Raw genomic sequence first — 20,814 nt, forward strand, 5'->3', positions numbered from 1 at the left:
GTAGGAAGATGATGTTGTCATTAATACCTCTCATCAGAGATTATAGAAGCGTACAGCACGGTGACTCAGTGGTTAGCGCTGCTGCCTCGCAGCACCTGGGTTCGATTCCAGCCTCGAGCGAGTGTCTGTGTGGAGTTTGCCCATTCTTATTGTGTCAATAGACAATAGGTGCAGGAGTAGGCCATTCTGCCCTTCAAGCCAGCACCACCATTCAATATGATCATGGCTAATCATCCTCAATCAGTATCCTGTTCCTGCCTTATCCACATAACCCTTGATTCCACTATCCTGAAGAGCTCTATCCAACTCTTTCTTGAAAGTATCCAGAGACTTGGCCTCCACAGCCTTCTGGGACAGAGCATTCCACACACCCATCACTCTCTGGGTGAAGAAGTTTCTCCTCAACTCTGTTCTAAGTGGCCTACCCCTTATTTTTAAACTGTGTCCTCTGGTTCAGGACTCACCCATCAGCGGAAACATGTTTCCTGCCTCCAGAGTGTCCAATCCTTTAATAATCTTATATGTCTCAATCAGATCCCCTCTCAGCCTTCTAAACTCAAGGGTATACAAGCCCAGTCGCTCCAGTCTTTCAGTGTAAGATTGTCCCACCATTCTGGGAATAGACGTCATGAACCTACGCTGCACTCCTTCAATAGCCAGAATGTCTTTCCTCAAATTTGGAGACCAAAACTGCGCACAATATTCCAGGTGCGGTCTCACCAAGGCCCTGTACAGCTGCAGAAGGACCTCTTTGCTTCTATACTCAATTCCTCTTGTTATGAAGGCCAGCATGCTATTAGTTTTCTTCACTGCTTGCTGTACCTGCATGCTTGCTTTCATTGACTAATGTACAAGAACGTCTAGATCTCGTTGCACTGCCTCTTTACTTAACTTGACTCCTGTTCTTGCCACCAAAGTGGATAACCAAACATTCATCCACATTAAACTGCATCTACCATGCACCTGTCCACTCACCTAACCTGTCCAGATCACCCTGTATTCTCCTAACATCCTCCTCACATTTCACCCTGCCACCCAGTTTTGTGTCAACAGCAAATTTGCTAATATTACTTTAATACTTTCACCTATATCATTAATGCACATTGTAAAAAGCTGCGGTCCCAGCACTGATCCCTGCGGCACACCACTGGTCACCGCCTGCCATTCCAAAAGGGAGCCATTTATCACTACTCTTTGTTTCCTGTCAGCCAACCAATTTTCAATCCATGTCAGTATTTTACCCCTGATACCATGTGCCCTAATTTTGCTCACTAACCTCCTAAGTGGGACTTTATCAAAGGCTTTCTGAAAGTCCTGATATATTACATCCACTAGATCTCCCTCGTCCATCTTCAGAGTTACATCCTCAAAAAATTCCAGAAGATTAGTCAAACATGATTTTCCCTTCATAAATCCATGCTGACTCTGACCTATCCTGTCACTACTATCCAGATGTGTCGTAATTTCATCCTTTATAATTGACTCCAGCATTTTTCCCATCACTGAGGTCAGACTAACTGGTCTATAATTCTCTGTTTTCTCTCTTCCTCCTTTCTTAAAAAATGGGACAACATTAGCCACCCTCCAAACTGCAGGAACTGATCCTGAATCTATATAACATTGGAAAATGATCACCAATGCATCCACGATTTCTCAAGCCACCTCATTCAGTACTCTGGGATGCAGACCATCAGGTCCCGGGGACTTATCAACCTTCAGACCTAACAGTCTCTCCAACACCATTTCCTGCCTACTATAAATTCCCTTCAGTTCAGGTCCTTCAGCCACTGTTACATCTGGGAGATTGCTCGTGTCTTCCCCAGTGAAGACAGATCTAAAGTACCAATTCAACTCTTCTGCCAGTTCTTTGTTCCCCATAATAAATTCACCAGTTTCTGTCTTCAAGGGCCCAATTTTAGTCTTAACCATTTTTTTTTCTTTTCACATACCTAAAAAAGCCTTTACTATCCTCCTTTATATTTTTGGCCAGTTTACCTTCATACCACATTTTTCCTTTGCTTATTTCCTTTTTAGTTATCCTCTGTTGTTCTTTAAAAGCTTCCCAGTCCTCTGATTTCCCACTCATCTTTGTTATGTTATACTTTTTCCCTTTTGTCTTTATATGTTTCTTGACTTCCCTCGTCAGCCATGGCCACCCCTGCTTCCCCTTAGGATCTTTCTTCCTTTTTGGAATCTTCTGCATTATACCCAGAAATACCTACCATTGTTGTTCCACTGTCATCCCTGCTAGGGTATTGCACCATTGAACTTTGGCCAGCTCCTCCCTCATAGCTCCATAGTTCCCCTTATTCAACTGAAATATTGCCACTTCCGATTCTACCCGCTCCCTTTCAAACTGCAGATTAAAGCTTATTGTATTGTGGTCACTACCTCCTAATGGCTCCTTTACCTCGAGGTCCCTGATCAAATCCGGTTCATTGCACAATACCAGATCCAGAATTGCCTTCTCCCTGGTAGGCTCCAGCTCAAGCTGTTCTAAGAATCCATCTCGGAGGCACTCCACAAACTCCCTTTCTTGGGATCGAGTACCATCCTGATTCTCCCAGTGTACCTGCATGTTGAAATCCCCCATAACAACTGTAGTAATATCTTTGCGTCAGGCCAATTTCAGCTCCTTATTCAACTTACACACTACATCCAGGCTACTGTTTAGGGGCCTGTAGATAACTCCCATTAGGGTCTTTCTACCCTTAGAATTTCTCAGATCTATCCATACTGACTCGACATCCCCTAATTCTAGGTCCCCCCGCGCAAGGGACTGAATATCATTCCTTACCAACAGGGCCACCCCACCCCCTCTGCCAGTCAGTCTGTCCTTACGATAGCACATATCGCCTTGAATATTCATTTCCCAGGGCCTGTCCACTTGAAACCACGTCTCAGTTATCCCCACAACATCGTAATTGCCAATTTCCAAATGATCCTCAAGCTAATCCACCTTATTTCTAATGCTTCGTGCATTCATAGATAATATTTTTAAATTTGCTACTCTCCTCACCCTTCCTATCAATCCCTATTTCATTGACCTTACGGCATGATCCTTTCTCGAGTTTTCTGCTCCATTGATTCCGCTGGTCTTTCTTGACTTCTCTTGTTCTAACTTTCCCTTTAACTTCCTTCTTAAACTTCCAGTTTGTCCCCTCCACCCCGCTATTTAGTTTAAACGCAGCTGTATTGCAGTGGCAACCCTACCTGCCAGAATGCTGGTTCCCCCATCTATTAAGGTGCAAACCGTCCCTCTTGTATAATTTATCCTTACCGCTAAACATACCCCAATTTTCCAAGAATTTAAATCCTTGCTTCCTGCACCAGTTCCCCAGCCACACATTCAAATCTATTATCTCCCTGTTCCTGTCCTCTCCAGCCTGAAGAACTGGAAGCAAACCGGAGATAGCCACCCTGGATATCCTGCTTTTCAGCCTTCTTCCGAGTTCTCCGAAGTCCCGCTGTAGAATGTTGCTCCTCTTCTTCCCGACGTCATTTGTGCCGGCATGCACCACCACGCCTGGCTCTTCACCTTTGCCCTTGAGGATTTCCTGCATTCTGTCTGTGATACCCTTAATCCTGGCACCAGGAAGGCAACACACCATCCTCAAATCCCGCCTGCTGCCGCAGAAACCCCTTTCAGTCCCTCTAATTATGAAGTCCCCTATTACCACGGCTCTGTGAGATGTCTGGCTCCTCGGCTCTGCCTCCACACCAATCCCTGATTGGCAGACCTGACTGCGTCTTGGACTGGCAGTGATGTCTGTCTCTACGGTTTCCAAGAGATTCAACCTGTTCCTGACAGATACTTCCCGCGGGGTCTCTTACACTTGTCTCATCTCTGCCTTCCTCATCGTCTTCTACCTACTACTCTCTTCTGGTATGCTCGATGTAATAACCTCGCTGAAGGTCCTGTCCAGAAAGATCTCATTCTCTCGACTGAGCCTGAAGTCATCTAGATCTTTCTTCAGTGCTGCAATATGCTCTGTCAGAAGCTGAATGTTTACACACTTTCCAGTTATACAAGCCAGCTACACCAGAGTCCCTGACTTCCCACATCATGCATGCAGTACACTGAATCAGCTTAGCGATCATGTCTTCACCCTCTTCAACTGTGGCGTAATCATTTCTCTCAACTTCTTTGTCGAAGACTCCTGAGCCAAAGACTCGCTCTTTTCTCAAAAGAAACTTCCCACGACCCCAGTGTTTTGTTGCTAGCTGTGGACTTTTAATTTAGGTTAGAGGAGGAGGGTGGGAGGGAGGCCCTACTGTGTAGGATCTGGGGCCTAGAACACACCTACTTAAATAACACTCACCCACCTTCACAACAGCCTCTGACTTCACTTCCGCCCAGCTCCCAGTGCTCTCTGCTGCAAAAAGCTGTGTCTGCGTGAGTTTCCTCCAGGTGGTCCGGTTTTCTCCCACTGTCCAAAGATGTGCAGGTTAGGTGGACTGGCCATGCTAAATTGCCCAGTGTTCAGGGATGTGTAGGCTAGGTGCATTAGCTAGGGGAAATATAGAGGAATAGAGTAGGGGAATGTGTTTGGATGAGTTACTCTGGAGGGTCAGTGTGGACTTGCTGAGCCAAATGGCCTGTTTCCACTGTCGGGGTTCTGTGTGTAAGAGAGATAGCAATATCTCACAAGGCAATTATGCACATGGGCAGGAGAATTTGAGGGGGGGCAGGTTTAGGGAGAACAGGAAAAATGCAAATCAGAGAAATGGGGAGAGGAGGAGAATTCTTCAAGAGCTGAAAGGATTCAGAATGTACCAAATGAAAAAAAGGTAATGGAAGGCAGTTCTTAAATAATACAATAAAAGAGTTGAACAAGCATTTGAAGAAAAATGTGTAGTGTTAGGGGAATAAAAGCAGTGACACGTAATTACTACAACTACTCTTTCCGAGCGCGTGAGTAGTCATGATGGGCTGAATTGTCTCCTGCTATGCTGCAAATTCCAAAGATTCAATTAAATGTGAATGCCTTTTTGGAACAAAGATCATGAAATTATTTGCTGGTTTTCATTCTGGACAAAATCAATTATTTACTGTGGAGGAAGATTGCAGGAGGCACAGAAAATTGGATAGCGTAGCATTTCCAACAGGAGATTTGGGGGAGGGAGATGGCATTCCCCCTTTTAAAGACACTGGCTGTCAATTTTTTTTTAAATGAAGGAACATAGGTGGGTGAGTGAATGAGTTAAGTGGGCAATCAAATGGCTCAAACGAGTGGGATGTTGGCGAGGTGGGTGAGTCTGGTCTGGTCAGGGGCTAAATATAGTCAGGGATGTAGCAAGATCTGGTAGGGATTGAGAAAGGTCATAGTCCAGTGGTTGGAAGGGTAGTTATGATGCTCAGTTTAGCCTTGGCATTAGATGTTTAGTATTTTTTGGCTACGTATGAGGCTAAATCCTCACCCTAAGTATTCACACTAAGCTCAGAGTCAAAGACATACATGGAGGATCCAGACCTGTGGAAATCAGCCTATCGAAGTTTAAACTTCTCAAACAATTTTCTCATGTCTGTACATCAGAACCTTTGCAAAATACATCCCACCTCTAACAATCCAGAAATGCAAAAATTCAGGTATTTAGTGTTTTAATATTAAAGCAATATATATATAAAACATCTATTCTTACCTAGCAACTTCTGCAAAACCTGTCCATCATACAAATCTTCTTCAAGAGTTTTCACTATTATTCTTTCTTCTACAAGTACATCATTAATCCAGTCAATGAGAACCTAAAAATTATAATTATTGCACCGTAAATTATACTAATAAGTTCAGATGTTATTTTGCAACAACTAATGACTTTTATCAGGATTCAATTTGGTATCCACAGGTCCTGTGTGGCCCCTCTATATCATTAACTTTTGAAGGGAATAAAACAGTCAATATTCCAGATGAGCTGCGAATAAAGTTATTAGTAAACATTAAATTTTTTTAAAAATGTGAAATCATCCAAAACGTCTCAACAACAGGTAGCTTTTGCTGCAGCCTCAAAGCACTGTTTGTGAATGGAAAAAGCTTGCACCATCATTCCTGTATCTCTTCCAGCGTGCAAGTTTTAATCTGAGCCTTGCTTGGTATTTACATGGAATTCCACTAACACATCAGGATCTGATCATCATCATTTTACCCTATCTAATGCTCAAATATCAGAACAATTGTGTGGCATCTGCAAACACCTTCATACAATTATTAATAAAGATGATGAAAAATAATACTAATGACAATCCCACCAGTAAAGACTTTCCATCCACATCTAGAAACATTACCAACCTATGCCTGCAAGAATACAATGCATTTCTTACTCATCCCATCATCTGTCCTATATGTAATAGTTAAATTAAGGAATAGATCACTATGCTTGACAGCAAATTACCAAAGATTTCAGGATTGTATTACATTGCACTTAAATACTTTACCTTTACAAGTTCTTTGAATTTGGCCTCTTCCTTGGAATGTGGTTCAATCATTGTTCTTTCTTCATTCTCTTCTATAATTGAATAAACAAGGAAGTAAGAGAGCAATACTTTGATTTGGGAATTTGATATTTTTGTACATCAACACCAAATACATGAAAGCCTTAATAAACTAAACACAAAGGAAACCTAAACATTTGAAATGTTATAGTTGATGAATTAAAATGAAACAAAATCTAGCAATCTGATGATATAGAAAATGAAAAGTGCCACATACTATTACATGGTAAAGATTTACTTTACAAGTAATCAATAAAAATACAAAGCAAAGACTAGCACACTTAAATACCTAGCATTGTGTCCTCTGGATGAATGTCAGTAGGTGTTGGAGACAATGGAGCATTGATAGCATTTTTACCTTCTTCCTGTAAGTCACTCACTAGAAAGGAACAAAACAGAGTAATAAGATCAGAGAAAATCAAAAGAAAGTTATCAGGCAATATAATTATTTTAAAAAACTGGTACTAATGAACGGCAACAAACCTCGTTAAGAAGCATAAGAGAGAATTCGTAAGCTGCCACTACCATCATGAATTTTCTTTCCCCACAAAATGTTCATCATAAAAATTACTTTATTCTGTAATACCATGATTAAGGTTATGAATCAAATGCTGGAAAATTGGATTACAATAGTTAGATGCTTGTTTTTGACCAGGACAGATTTGGTGGGCCGAATGGCCTTTTTCCAGATTATAGATGTCTATGACTCGACAGGCACAGCTTGTTCATACGTAAATAGCCACATCTGTACAATAAAGCATCTGCACAAACAACAGCAGGAAATAGGTGATCATTTCTATAACTCTGCACCACATCTTTATAACTGATTAGAAATAGTAATTATTCATCATTCCGCAAAACAAAAATTGTTAGTTCTTTTGAAAAAAAATCCACATTATATCAGCCCTTAATTTGTATTCAGGTTTATATTTTAATACTGGGTGAAGGCTAATGGAACCACAGATCAGAAACACCAGTCAGTCAAATGGTAAAACAGCAAATATTATTTGCACCACATGAAGCAATGATCCTTTGCAAACTGCTGAATAAACGTGCTGATGCATTAAGTTATAAAGACAGAAAAAAATGCTAAACCTTCAAACTAACAGAAGCTATACAGACTAAAAAGAGAAGTGGATTTTCAGAGCTGGGCGGATAAAACATGGGTCAGCTATACAATTCTATCTTCAAAACATAATCTCTCATTTTATTAATAGAGTTTAAATACAGCTCTGATCATTGAAGGATATGCAGTCTATTCACCTGATACTCCTGATGAATTTAAAATATATACAGGCTTTATGGGTGAGGAGAAGACAACATTATTAATAGAAACACCATCACACCAGATTAATGAAAAGAACAAAAATATTCCTGTATTAACATCACACTACAGGTTATGCCTCGCCATTTGCACCACTTGTTTGCTTGTAAAAGCCTGTCATTTGAGAAAACTGACCCCAAGTGGCACCAAATCACATCTAGTCACTTAAGACTTCTTACATTTAGTGAACATAAACTTGTTTTCTGATAAATCACTTGAGTAATAATATTGTAGCCATTCATAAATCACAATGAACTAACTAACTTTAGTTATTGAAGGAAATGTACTACATCCAAGATGATTAAAAAAATAGAATGGTGCAACTAAAATCAAATGAAGCTTTGACAGAAGAAGAATTATTTGTCGAACAAACATTTAAACAGGCAGGTTAGATTCATGACTACAAATTATCAAATGGTGTGAAAGCAATCTCAAACTCAACTGCAGTTCTTGCCTGTATTATAAATAGCATAAACATAGAACTGTTGGTTATGGTTGCACTAACAAAAACTGTTCTCTACTCATCAATTCACATGCCAGACAAAAAAAAGTTCTCACTACCTTTTTTCTTGCTCCTTTTCGCCCCACACAAGAGCCCTGCCATCTTTTTAGTAAGAGAGAGTTATATATTCCAGTTACGTAGTACACCAGTCCAGCTGCAGGAGGAAGAGTTGCAGCTGGGCCAACCATGAGCTGCCTAGCCAAGTCCCACATGTGTCATTTCTATCATTGTGACAGGGTTGAAAGCAGCAAGAGACACATGCAATGATTAGTTCCATTCTAAGCAACAACTACCATCCTCTGACAACTCTCTAAACAGCTTGCTCATTTTGTTTTACTTGTGGCCAACAATATTGAAGCAGAATATTTTCAGGTACAAAGTCCAATGAGTAGAAGATGAGTTAAATATATGCTGTGTCGAAAAATAATCACAGATAGAATATTGCCTGATTATTTCAAACTATAAATCAAAGCCAGTTGCCTCCACTACAGTTATAGGAATGAGTATTCATGAAAAGACCTTTTTATTGTAGTTTTTTAGTATATTTGATGATACTTGATATTGATATCAAGCCCAATTTAAAGAGATTTCCAGAATTAGACCTGAAGGTAGTGAAAGCACATTTGCAGAATGTCAACATGAGAAACATACTTTGCATTCAAAGTAATGTTATAGTTCTGAAATGTACTACATTCATCGAGACAGTATAATATGCCCACTTTCTGTACTCTGTAGCTTTGTTATTCTGTAAATAAAGACCATCAGATTCCATCCAGACAATTTGCAAGTTTATCCATTAAATATTTCTAAAATGAATGAATTTCAGCTTTGCAATGGTGCCACTTATAAAATGAATAGCCTCCTAATAGATATGTGGATAAGTGTCACATCATTACAGGCCTTGTATCCCATGCTTCTATTTTTGTTTGGCAAGATCCATTTTCATTCAGATGATGATGTTGCATAAATGGTGGAATGACGTATTTTGATGCATGTTTCTATGCTTATATTACATGTCTGTAAACAAGAAAAATTTCAAAACTTTTTGTGAAATTAATCATCCAAGAGGGTCTGGACATCAAGACATCTTTTAAGCAACTTTATCCTTCTGCTCAATAGCCCAGTCATCAGCACAGTGATAACATTTACAGATCTGCAGAAACCAACATCTCATGGGTTTCATATCATATCTCAGGTTCAAAAATCAAATCCTAAAGCACTGGGAAAACTTTACAACATCGGTTGCATGCCCAATCAAAATCATTCCAGGGTCCCTCATTCAGGGATCCAAAAAGGGAATGGGTCAACCCAGGACAGCTCGTATACACTTCCAATAATCAATTCAATAATGATATTGTGCAAGAAAAGGCATAAGTGGTTTCTCTACATTCCTCACACAGGGAATTTGCATCAATAGGGGGAAATGCTTAAAAAAAACACAAGCTAAAGATTTATGATTACTTGAGCACATCACTACTACTTTGTGAATATTATCCCAAAAGGGAACAAACGTGGTAAATACTTTTATATCAAAGTAGAAAAAAACAAAATTTCTTTTGCAGTTTTTATCTGCACCATTTATTACTAATCTTTGTTAAAACAAATTCTGTACATTGAAGTGAGCAATTTTTCTTCATCAAAATGTTACGAAATCTGAGGTCTGAGTTGGTGCAACTCCAAAAATAAGATGGCAATTAACATGATCTTCTGCAATACTGAGCCATTTACCATTCTCAATTACAGGGTACAGAATTTATCACGCCAAGACGTCTGCACCTACAATATCACATCAATGATGCAAGGGTCAGTGGCGGAAAATGAACTGGTATCATGAGGAGACAGTATGGAAATAAAAATAATTGGCAACCAGTCAAACATTAAATTTAGTTTTACAGAAATTCAGGTCAAAAGCACAGCTGGGAACATCTCCACACTAGCTTAAGAACTGCATCGCAGATCATGATGACAGCAGAACAATTTTTTTTTAAACTTTGATTCTTGCTAGTGCTGTCAGTGTTGAAAGGAGATGACGCATGACTGAACACTATATATGCAGCAGTGTAAAACTGATATACATCCCATAATTGCGCATTTGAAGACAGCATAAGTTTCTGGAAGAGAGAGATACAAAGAGGGGCACAAAGAGAAAATAACTTGACAGATAACAGAGTGAAATTTTTTTCTGTTTAAATAGTAAATCAAGTTAGGTCAAAGATATTTTCAATTTAATTGCACCTCGAATACAAAAATGAAGAACTTATAAACATCCTGGACCATTGAGAACAGCAAACAAACCATGTTTTCCTGATCAAATCAAAAATGGGGCATTAAGAGCATACACTTACCAACTCAGTAGAGTTGAAATTGCTGTGGCGCTAGATGAGTGGGGCAGAAAAGACTATCCACAACTCCATGTCCTATTACAATATGATTTCCACCAAAGGTGGTAACTGCTGCAGGCATGAAGTTTCGCATACATTCAAAAACACAGACACACCACCTGTCACTAAAACACAAATACTCAAAAAAGACTTTGCAGGTGTATACATCCATTTTTAATTACAAATCTCTGCAACATGCAATGAAGGCAACTAATAAATCAAGATTTAGGGGCGGCACGGTGGCTCAGTGGTTAGTACTGCTGCCTCTCAGCACCAGGATCCCAGGTTAGATTCCAGCCTCGGCGACTGTGTGGAGTTTGTATTCTCTCAGTGTCTGCGTGGGTTTCCGCCCACATTCCAAAGATGTGCAGGTCAGGTGAATTGGCCATGCTAAATTGCCCACAGTGTTAGATGCATGAGTCAGAGGGAAATGGGTCTGGGTGGGTTACTCTTCGGAGGGCCAGTGTGGACTGGTTGGGCCGAAGGGCCTGTTTCTACACTGTAGGGAAACTAATCTAATCTAAAGTTACCACAACATGCAAAAGCTGGACCTTTCAAACATACACATGAACATCACATTCTGTGTTAAGATATCCACACTAAAAGCTAATATTTTATTCGGATGAGATTCTTATTACTTAAGGAGTGCGAATACTGATAATCGAGATATAAGTGCCCATTTTTGGGGTGGTGCTACACAGCAAACCACAGCCACAAGAAATAAATACTTCCCTTGCCACAAAACAAGGATAAGTTGGTTGGCAGTAATATGGCTGGTGATAAATGAGAACTGGGAGGGTACAATTTCCAACCAATTCAAGAAACTGATTTTGGTTAACTATCAGTATAATGTGGTCACGTTGTTGCAGGTACTGGATAATGAACAGTTGAGATGTTTGAGAAATAAGGCTGTGCAGCCATGTGCAAGTGGCATTATAGTAATCTTAGATTGTATAAATTTGGAAGAGAAGTGCAGAAGAATCTGCCTTTGTATTTCCATGTTTGTTGAGCATGACTTCAAAAGCATGTGAGCATTTAGCTTGGTAAGGGCAAGTATTTAGGCTAAAAACTAGTTTCATTCTGGGAAGCTTTGCATCATCTCTTCTCAAATGGGTTGGAGTATACAATTGGCTGAAAATGTGTTGCTGGTTAAAGCGCAGGTCAGGCAGCATCCAAGGAACAGGAAATTCGACGTTTCGGGCAAAAGCCCTTCATCAGGAATGAGGAAAGTGTGTCCAGCAGGCTAAGATAAAAGGTAGGAAGGAGGGACTTGGGGGAGGGGCGATGGAGATGTGATAGGTGGAAGGAGGTCAAGGTGAGGGTGATAGGCTGGAGTGGGGTGGGGGTGGAGAGGTCAGGAAGAAAATTGCAGGTTAGGAGGGCGGTGCTGAGTTCGAGGGAATCGACTGAGACAAGGTGGGGGGAGGGGAAATGAGGAAACTGGAGAAATCTGAGTTCATCCCTTGTGGTTGGAGGGTTCCCAGGTGGAAGAGGAGGCGCTCTTCCTCCAACCGTCGTGTTGCTATGTTCTGGCGATGGAGGAGTCCAAGGACCTGCATGTCCTTGGTGGAGTGGGAGGGAGAGTTAAAGTGTTGAGCCACAGGGTGGTTGGGTTGGTTGGCCCAGGCGTCCCAGAGGTGTTCCCTAAAGCGTTCCGCAAGTAGGTGGCCTGTCTCCCCAATATAGAGGCGGCCACATCGGGTGCAGCGGATGCAATAGATGATGGGTGTGGAGGTGCAGGTGAATATGTGGCGAATGTGGAAGGATCCCTTGGGGCGTTGGAGAGAGGTAAGGGAGGAGGTGTGGACGCAAGTTTTGCATTTCCTGCGGTTGCAGGGGAAGGTGCCGGGAGTGGAGTTGGGTTGGTGGGGGGTGTGGACCTGACGAGGGAGTCACAAAGGGAGTGGTCTTTGCAGAACGCTGATAGGGGAGGGGAGGAAAATATATCCCTGGTGGTGGGATCCGTTTGGAGGTGGCGGAAATGACGGCGGATGATACGCTGTATACGGAGGTTGGTGGGGTGGTAGGTGAAAACCAGTGGAGTTCTGTCCTGGTGGCGATTGGAGGGGCAGGGCTCAAGGGCGGAGGAGCGGGAAGTGGAGGAGATGTGGTGGAGGGCATCGTCGATCACGTCTGGGGGGAATCTGCAGTCTTTGAAGAAGGAGGCCATCTGGGCTGTACGGTATTGGAACTGGTCCTCCTGGGAGCAAATGCGGCGGAGACGAAGGAATTGGGAATATGGGATGGCGTTTTTACAGGGGGCAGGGTGGGAGGAGGTGTAGTCCAGGTAGCTGTGGGAGTCAGTCCGTTTATAGTAGATGTCTGTGTTGATTCGGTCAGCCGGGATAGAAATGGAAAGGTCTAGGAAGGGGAGGGAGGAGTCTGAGACAGTCCAGGTGAATTTCAGGTCGGGATGGAAGGTATTGGTAAAGTTGATGAACTGTTCAACCTCCTCGTGGGAGCACGAGGCAGCACCGATACAGTCATCGATGTAGCAGAGGAAAAGGTGGGGGGTGGTGCCAGTGTAGTTGCGGAAGATGGACTGTTTCACATATCCTACGAAGAGACAGGCATAGCTGGGGCCCATGCGGGTGCCCATGGCAACTCCTTTAGTTTGGAGGAAGTGGGAGGATTGGAAAGAGAAGTTGTTCAGGGTGAGGACCAGTTCAGTCAGTCGAAGAAGGGTGTCAGTGGAAGGGTACTGGTTGGTACGGCAGGAAAGGAAGAAGCAGAGGGCTTTGAGTCCTTCGTGATGGGGACTGGATGTCCATCGTGAAGATAAGGCGTTGGGGACCGGGGAAGCGAAAGTCATGGAGGTGGTGGAGGGCGTGGGTGGTGTCCCGAACGTAGGTGGGGAGTTCTTGGACTATGGGCCCCAGCTATGCCTGTCTCTTCAGCTCTGATCTCCAGCATCTGCAGTCCTCACTTTTTACCTGGAGTATACAAGTAGGCAAGTCCTACTCTTATTGCAACTGTACAAGGTGCTGATGAGACAAGCTAGAATATTCAGAGCAGTTTTGGTCCCTTTATTTAAGGAGAAATGTTATTTAATTGGAGACAGTTCAGATAAAGCTCACTAGGATAACTCCTGGTATGGAGGGATTGTCCTTGAACAAAGGCTAAACAGGTTAGGACTCTATTCATTGTGGTGAACAAGAATGAAAGACAATCTCATGAAACAGAGTTCTGCAGGAACTAGAGAGTCTAAACATTAAGAGGATTTTTCCCATCAAAGGAGAGTCTAGGACCAGAGGGCACAGTCTCGTAATAAAAAGGGTCGCCAACTTAAGACAAAAATAGAAGGAATTTAGTTTCTCAGAAAGTTGAGTACCTTTGCAACTCCTGCAGGGGCAGAGTCCTCATGTATATTTAAGGCTGAGATAGAAAGATTCTTGATCAGTAAGGAAATCATGGGCAAAAGGAAAATGGAAGAGAGGAATGCCAGATCAGCCATGAGCCTATTAAATGGAGGAGCAGCTATTTGACCTGAACAGCCTATTCTTATTCTTATGGTTTTAAATAGCCTCATCCTGAGAAAGCAATTGAAGGAGTCATGCTATTTAAATTAAATATGCAATTTATTTTTGAAGTTTGAATTGACAGCTATATGAATTCTCTTTGCTTCAAATTAAGATTTTAATTCAAATTTTTTGAGTTTTGAAAGTGAGTCTTCAAAGAGAAGTCATGAGACGAGAACTACTGAAGTCAAATCAAACTAGAAAACCTTTGTAGCTAGTGTACTAAGGATTTACAAAATAACTATTTTGAAAACAGTGACTACAGTCATAGTTTTAGCATAAGCTATACTATCTGCTACCATAAACAAGGTCGTGACAAAGTTTATTTACTAAAAATATACTCTTTGTTTATTACAATCTAATTTCCTTTCTAATTAATTGGTTTTTCATGAATTGAAATATTTGTTATTTTAAAAAAAATTGTGGTAAAATAACTTCAATAACGACTAATATTTTATACTACTGGGTCTTGCTAAGCAGTCCCAGGAAGAATGTCCAAGCTGATAAAGGAGGGGACATAGAAATAAGTGCCCACTTTTTTTGGGTGCAATTGCTAAGTGACAAATACGTATACAAGGGAAGAGAGGAAATAAGATCCTTAATCGCTCCATCAAATAAAAAGATACGTGCTTGGCAATGATACAAAAGACCCTTTGCTGTCACAGTTTGTGATAGAAGAACTGCGTTTGAACATGGGAATTTCCACGACAGCACAAAATGAACACGCTATCGAAGTAATCTAAAATATAGCTCATAGTTCTTATAATCTCAGAAATTTCAAAAATCATGGGGAGCATGGTCTACAAGAATAGTTTGAACAAGGCTGATCCACATAAAGAGACATTAGGACAGTTGATCAAAAACTTAAGGACACAGGTTTAAGAAGTATCCTAAAAGGGGAAACAGTCAGTCAGTCATAGAGTCAGAGTCGCAGGTAGATAGGATAGTGAAGCAGCTGTTTGGTATGCTTTCCTTTATTGGAGTTGGGAGGTCATGTTGCGGCTACACAGGACATTGGTTAGGCCACTTTTGGAATATTGCGTGCAATTCTGGTCTCCTTCCTATCGGAAGAATGTTGTGAAACTTTAAAGGGTTCAGAAAAGATTTACAAGGATATTGCCAGGATTGGAGGATTTGGGCTATAGGGAGTGGTTGAATAGGACTCTTTTCCCTGGAGCATCAGAGGCTGAGGAGTGACCTTATAGAGGTTAATGTGGCTGAGACACATGGCAGGAGTTCCATAGCTTTGGACCTGGGCAGTTGAAGGTACAACTGGCAACAGTGATTTAAATCAGAGTCTAGAATGAAAGGAGCACAGAGATCTACACAGCCTTTAATTCTGGAGGTGGTTATAGAAATAATGAAGAGTGAAGTCACAAGGAGACTTGAAAACAAGCATAAGAACTTTTAAAAACAAGGCACTGTGAACCAAGAACAAAGGAATGTGCAGAGAATTAACAGACAAACTGGACCTGGCACAAATTAGAATAGAGGCCAAGCTTGGCTTTATGAAAGCTGGGGTTTTCAGCAAGAGATCCAAAGACCAGCAATGTTAGAAGTCGAAGTAGACACTTTTAGAGTTGGAGCTGATGTGTGGTCAGAGTTCTCAGGGTCAAACGTAATGCTAAGAGATCATATCTCCCATGTTCCTTGACAAAGGATAATGTAGAAAGATTACAAATTCTATAATTGTAAATAAAAGCAATTTACTCAAGTGGATCTGTGAATAAGAAAGTAGTCGGTTAACATTCTAAGGGTGCCTCTCAAAGGGTTTGCTTTCTCTTCCAATTTTTGCAAAGTGTTTATACATGGAATTGTCTATTCTCAAGCTATCAGATGTCAGGCTCATTTTCAGTTTTTCTATTTGCAGTCGATGGTTTAGTTTTGGAGTGTAGTATAGCACCACCTACTGGATGGTTATGTGCATTGACATAACGAACCCTTCAGGCCAATGCATACAGTATTACAAGACGACAAAAAAAACTGCAAGAGGAATTTGAACATTTTCTGTATGCATGGCCCAATATAGTTGAAAAACAGGGTTTTTGATTCATTCTTTCTCAAGCATGAATGTTATACGTCCTCAATGCCCAATACCTTTTCTTTTACATAATGAATGACTCAACATTTTCCATGAAAAGACAAGTCTAGGTTCAACTAAGCCCTAATACTTCATATTAATAAAGGGAGTGCTAACAGGGAGACGACATAAAACTAATATCAACATTATGATTCCATAAACAAACTTCCTTTATAGTTGTAATGCAAAACAGTTTATATTTAAAATAGAAAAACAAGTGCCTCAACTTAGGACAATGTCTTCACTCAGCAGCATCCATGACTTTATGGATAAGTATAAAGCATAGTTTGAAAAAAAAATTAAAATGATATCAAAAATGAGAGGTTCTACCTATCAGAAAGGCTGAACAGGCAGGGGAATTTATGCCAAGAAATGAAAAGACTGACTGGTGGCCTTAAAGCAATCTTCAGCGCTATTAAAGATTCGAGTTGGACAGACAAAGGTGATTCCAACTGCACAAGGCCAAATCCAAGGGCTATAACTAAGGCATTCAAACTAATAAATAAAATAGAGTCATAGAGTTATACAGCATGGAAATATACCCTTCAGTCCATGTCATCCATCCCGAACAGATATCCTAAACTGATCCAGTACCATTTGCCAGCATTGGGCCTATATCCTTCTAAACCCTAACTATTCACGTACCTATCCAGATACCTCTTTAAATGGTGTAATTGTATCGACCTCCACCACTTCCTCTGGCAGCTCTTTCCAGGCATGACTCTGTGTTTGAAGACGTTGCTCCTTACATCCCTTTTGAATCTCCTCCCTCTCCTCTTAAACCTATGCCATCTAGTTTTGCCCCCCCACCCCCACCGGGAAAAGATCTTGACTATTGATCCTATCCATGCCCCTCGTGATTTTATAAACCTCTGTAAGGTCACTCCTCAGCCTATGTTCCAGGAAAAAGGCCCCAGACTACTCAGCATCTCCCTATAGCTCAAACCCTCTGATCCTGGCAACATCCTTGTAAAGCTTTCCTTAACCCGTCCACGTCTGACATCTTTCCTATAGCAGGGAGACCAGAATTGCACTCAGTATCCTACAAGTAATCTCACCAATGTCCTGCAGAACCACAACATGTCAATCCAGGAAAAATGTCTTAATTCCATTATAAATACTGAACATAAATTTGTCACATGGAACTTGAGGAGTAGTGTAGACAAACAGTATAGATGTATTCAAGGGAAAGATAACATAAAGAGAAAGGAATAGAACTATATGATAATAGGGCTAATGAAGACTCATTTGGCGTACTGGCCTTTGCATGATCCTGTCAAACTGTCTGTTTTGCTGTAGATCTACAAGAAAGAATACTTTTAAAATGTGTACTTCAGTAAGAAGGAACAGTTCAGTTATTTAGAAAATATATTTCTGGGTATTTTTTCCAGAAATTCAACTTACAGGAGACGTGCACTGTAATAAAATCCTGACTGTGACACAGGGTGATTGTGTACTGGTTTAGCTAACCAAATATTCAAGAAGCAAATCTTCGCAGGACTTATACACTTAATGGTAAGGTCCTCAGGAGTGTTGCTAAACAAACAGAACTTGGAGTGCAGATTCATAGCTCCATGAAAGTGGAGTCGCAGGTAGATAGGATAGTGAAGGCGGCGTTTGGTATGCTTTCCTTTACTGGTCAGAGTATTGAGTACAGGAGTTGGGAGGTCATGTTGCAGCTGTACAGGACATTGGTTAGACCACTGTTGGAATATTGCACGCAATTCTGGTTTCTTTCCTATCGGAAAGTTGTGAAACTTGAAAGGGTTCAGAAAAGATTGACAAGGATGTTGTCAGGGTTGGAGGATTTGAGCTATAGGGTGGGGCTGTTTTCCCTGGAACGTCGGAGGTTGAGGGGTGACCTTATAGAGGTTTACAAAATTATGAGGGCATGGATAGGATAAATAGACAAAGTCTTCTCCCTGGGGCCGGGGAGTCCAGAACTAGAGGGCATAAGTTTAGGGTAAGAGAGGAAAGATATGAGAGAGACCTAAGGGGCAACTTTTTCACACAGAGGGTGGTATGCGTATAGAATGAGCTGCCAGAGGAAGTGATGGAGGCTGGTACAATTGCAGCATTTAAAAGGCATTTGGATGGGTATATGAATAGGAAGGATTTGGAGGGATATGGGCCGAGTGCTGGCAGGTGGGACTAGATTGGGTTGGGATATCTGGTCGGTATGGACGGGTAGGACCGAAGTTTCTGTTTCCATGCTGTACATCTCTGTGACTGTAAGATCTGCTTTGATCAAGAGAGATCAGTGTAGTGCATAACCAATGTGTGTTGGTTACACACTACATTGATCTCTCATGATCAAAGCAGATATTCTTGAATGTTTGATGAGTTAAACCAGTACACAATCACCCTGTGTCAGAGTCAGGACTTTATTGCAACACACATTTGTACTTCTGTTATATTGCTATAGTTTCAGTTAATTTTAAAACTGAGAGCAAAGTGAAGAACCAAACTTGGTTTTAAATTTTGAGGATATGAAATCCCAATTTCATTTCAGTTCCACTTTGGCACAAAACAGCACAATCAAGATTCAGATGAGAATGGTCATTCAGCCCAGCCAAACAAATTCCTGGTCAAAGATTCCCTAATAAAAACATTAACTTTACATCCAACAGCAATGCAAACATTGGCACAAATCTTGCAACATTTAATCACATTGAATACGTTCAAATCTACATTTCTCCACCTTGTGCAGTATTCCACAACAAACTGAGCAATGTCAGGCACTTCCTTTCTAAGAATTTCCTCCTATGATGAATTTAGTCTCAGCATCAATCCAATACCCAGAACAAGATCTGAAACACATCAAGCAGGAAACTGCAGGCATGAGCTAATAAAATATTAGTGGTACAACTTTATTAACATCAATATTAGAAGCAATGTCACTAAAAATTATTGAACTTCATGTAAAAGCCTAATTCTGAAAAATTCAGCCACTGGTTTGGTATTATTGTTAGCTCTGTACCAAATATTAACTTGGGTTCCCCGTATAGTTACAAACTTCAACCTGCCTTATCTCTCTATTTCTCATTGCATAAACTACAATATTAAATGTATCTCACTATCACTAAAAGAGTAAGTTTCAACAAATACACCATGGACAGCAATACATTTAATGACAGATTACAAACATACAAGCATGAAAAGGCTGGAATTACGCAGATCAGGTCACTGAAGCTGATCGGTTTGTTCTCTGGCTTACTTACTTTTGTTTAAGATTCTTCCTTCAGATGCGACAAATAAATTAGAGATGATCAACAACAAAGAAGCAGAGCCAAGTTAACAGCCTGTTTCTCCAGCACAGTGTAGCACAATGAATAAATGTACTGACTATGGTCAGATATCACACAATTGTCATGGTCATGACAATGATTAGGGATTTACCAAAAAAACAGAAGAAACACAATTATGACGAAAAGGACAATGAAACAGCAAAAAATGAGGAAGAAGCCATGTTCATATTATGCTCAAACCTTAGCCTAAAAGATACAGGGAGGAAATGGATTATCAGTGACATATGTACAACATTCAATTAATATTCTGCTTTTGTCAAAGGAAATGTAAAACCATTACTACTTTATATGGCCACCACTGAAACCATGGTATGCTTCTAAAACTCTTCATATAATGTTAACACATGCATCACTAGTAAAAAACAAATATACTACACATTATGCCAGTGCCAAGAAAATGGGCTTTAAAACTCAGGAATGCTGCCTAAACCAAAAACATATTTCAACCCATTTATCTTCAACTTGTTGCATAGTTTAGTTATCATGCAACTTTTCCTAATTGATACAAGCACGGGTTCATACATCTGTCTGTCAATATGGCCTTATGACACCAGCTGAAAGTATCCTTCTGGCTCAATTAGTCGTTTCTTCCTCAGGTCTGCATTCATTCATCACTTAGATGGGTACCTGAAAATCAGTCACAAACAGTATAATTTCTCATATTTTTATTGATGCTGACCTTTTGACCTCTATAATACTATGCTTCTATGAAATCTATGCACCCTAAATCTGGAGGCTTACTTTGTTTATCACTGTGTGATCATCTCTTCTGGGTCTGTCCTGCTGATGGGATAGGATATATGCATGGATGATAATGATGACGACGACAATGTCTGGGACATTGTCTGTCAGGTATGATTCCACTAGTATGACAATGCTAGTATGTTGCTTGACCTGTCTCCTAATTTAGGAGGTGGTGAGGACTGCAGCTGCTGCAGAATCAGAGATGGCAAAGTGTGGATCTGGAAAAAGCACAGCAGGTCAGGCAGCATCCTGAAGAAGGGCCATGCCCAAAAGATCAACTCTCAACTCAGTCTCCCAATTTTGTCACTAGCCCCAGATGTTAAGGACGACTTTGCAGTATCGGCAAGGTTGTTTCTGTCATTGACTTGTGCACTGGAAAAGACAATCAGGTGCTCCAACTGGTTTCATTTCTTTGTTGAGACATCATAGCAATTGATACAACTGAGTGGCTTAATCAGTCATTGCAA

The 20,814-nt window shown here is 40.8% G+C and overlaps 1 protein-coding gene across 2 annotated transcripts in view; it reads right to left on the reverse strand.

Annotated features, from left to right (window-relative positions):
- The window catches only part of parvb (parvin, beta), a 79,703-nt gene that overhangs the window by 36,928 nt on the left and 21,961 nt on the right, over positions 1-20,814 (reverse strand). The window contains exons 1-4 of one of the 2 annotated variants that reach the window (XM_060839912.1): positions 19,517-19,604; positions 6,780-6,869; positions 6,434-6,504; positions 5,644-5,746 (exon numbers count right to left, since the gene is read on the reverse strand). In XM_060839912.1, coding sequence (XP_060695895.1) covers positions 5,644-5,746; positions 6,434-6,504; positions 6,780-6,869; position 19,517 — 265 coding nt within the window. In that variant the 5' untranslated portion in view covers positions 19,518-19,604. Of the gene's footprint in view, positions 1-5,643; positions 5,747-6,433; positions 6,505-6,779; positions 6,870-19,516; positions 19,605-20,814 lie in introns of those variants that run through there. The other variant, XM_060839911.1, reaches the window with a different exon arrangement.

Source organism: Hemiscyllium ocellatum, chromosome 19 (genome assembly GCF_020745735.1).
Source record: "Hemiscyllium ocellatum isolate sHemOce1 chromosome 19, sHemOce1.pat.X.cur, whole genome shotgun sequence".
Classification (NCBI taxonomy): Eukaryota; Metazoa; Chordata; class Chondrichthyes; order Orectolobiformes; family Hemiscylliidae; genus Hemiscyllium; species Hemiscyllium ocellatum.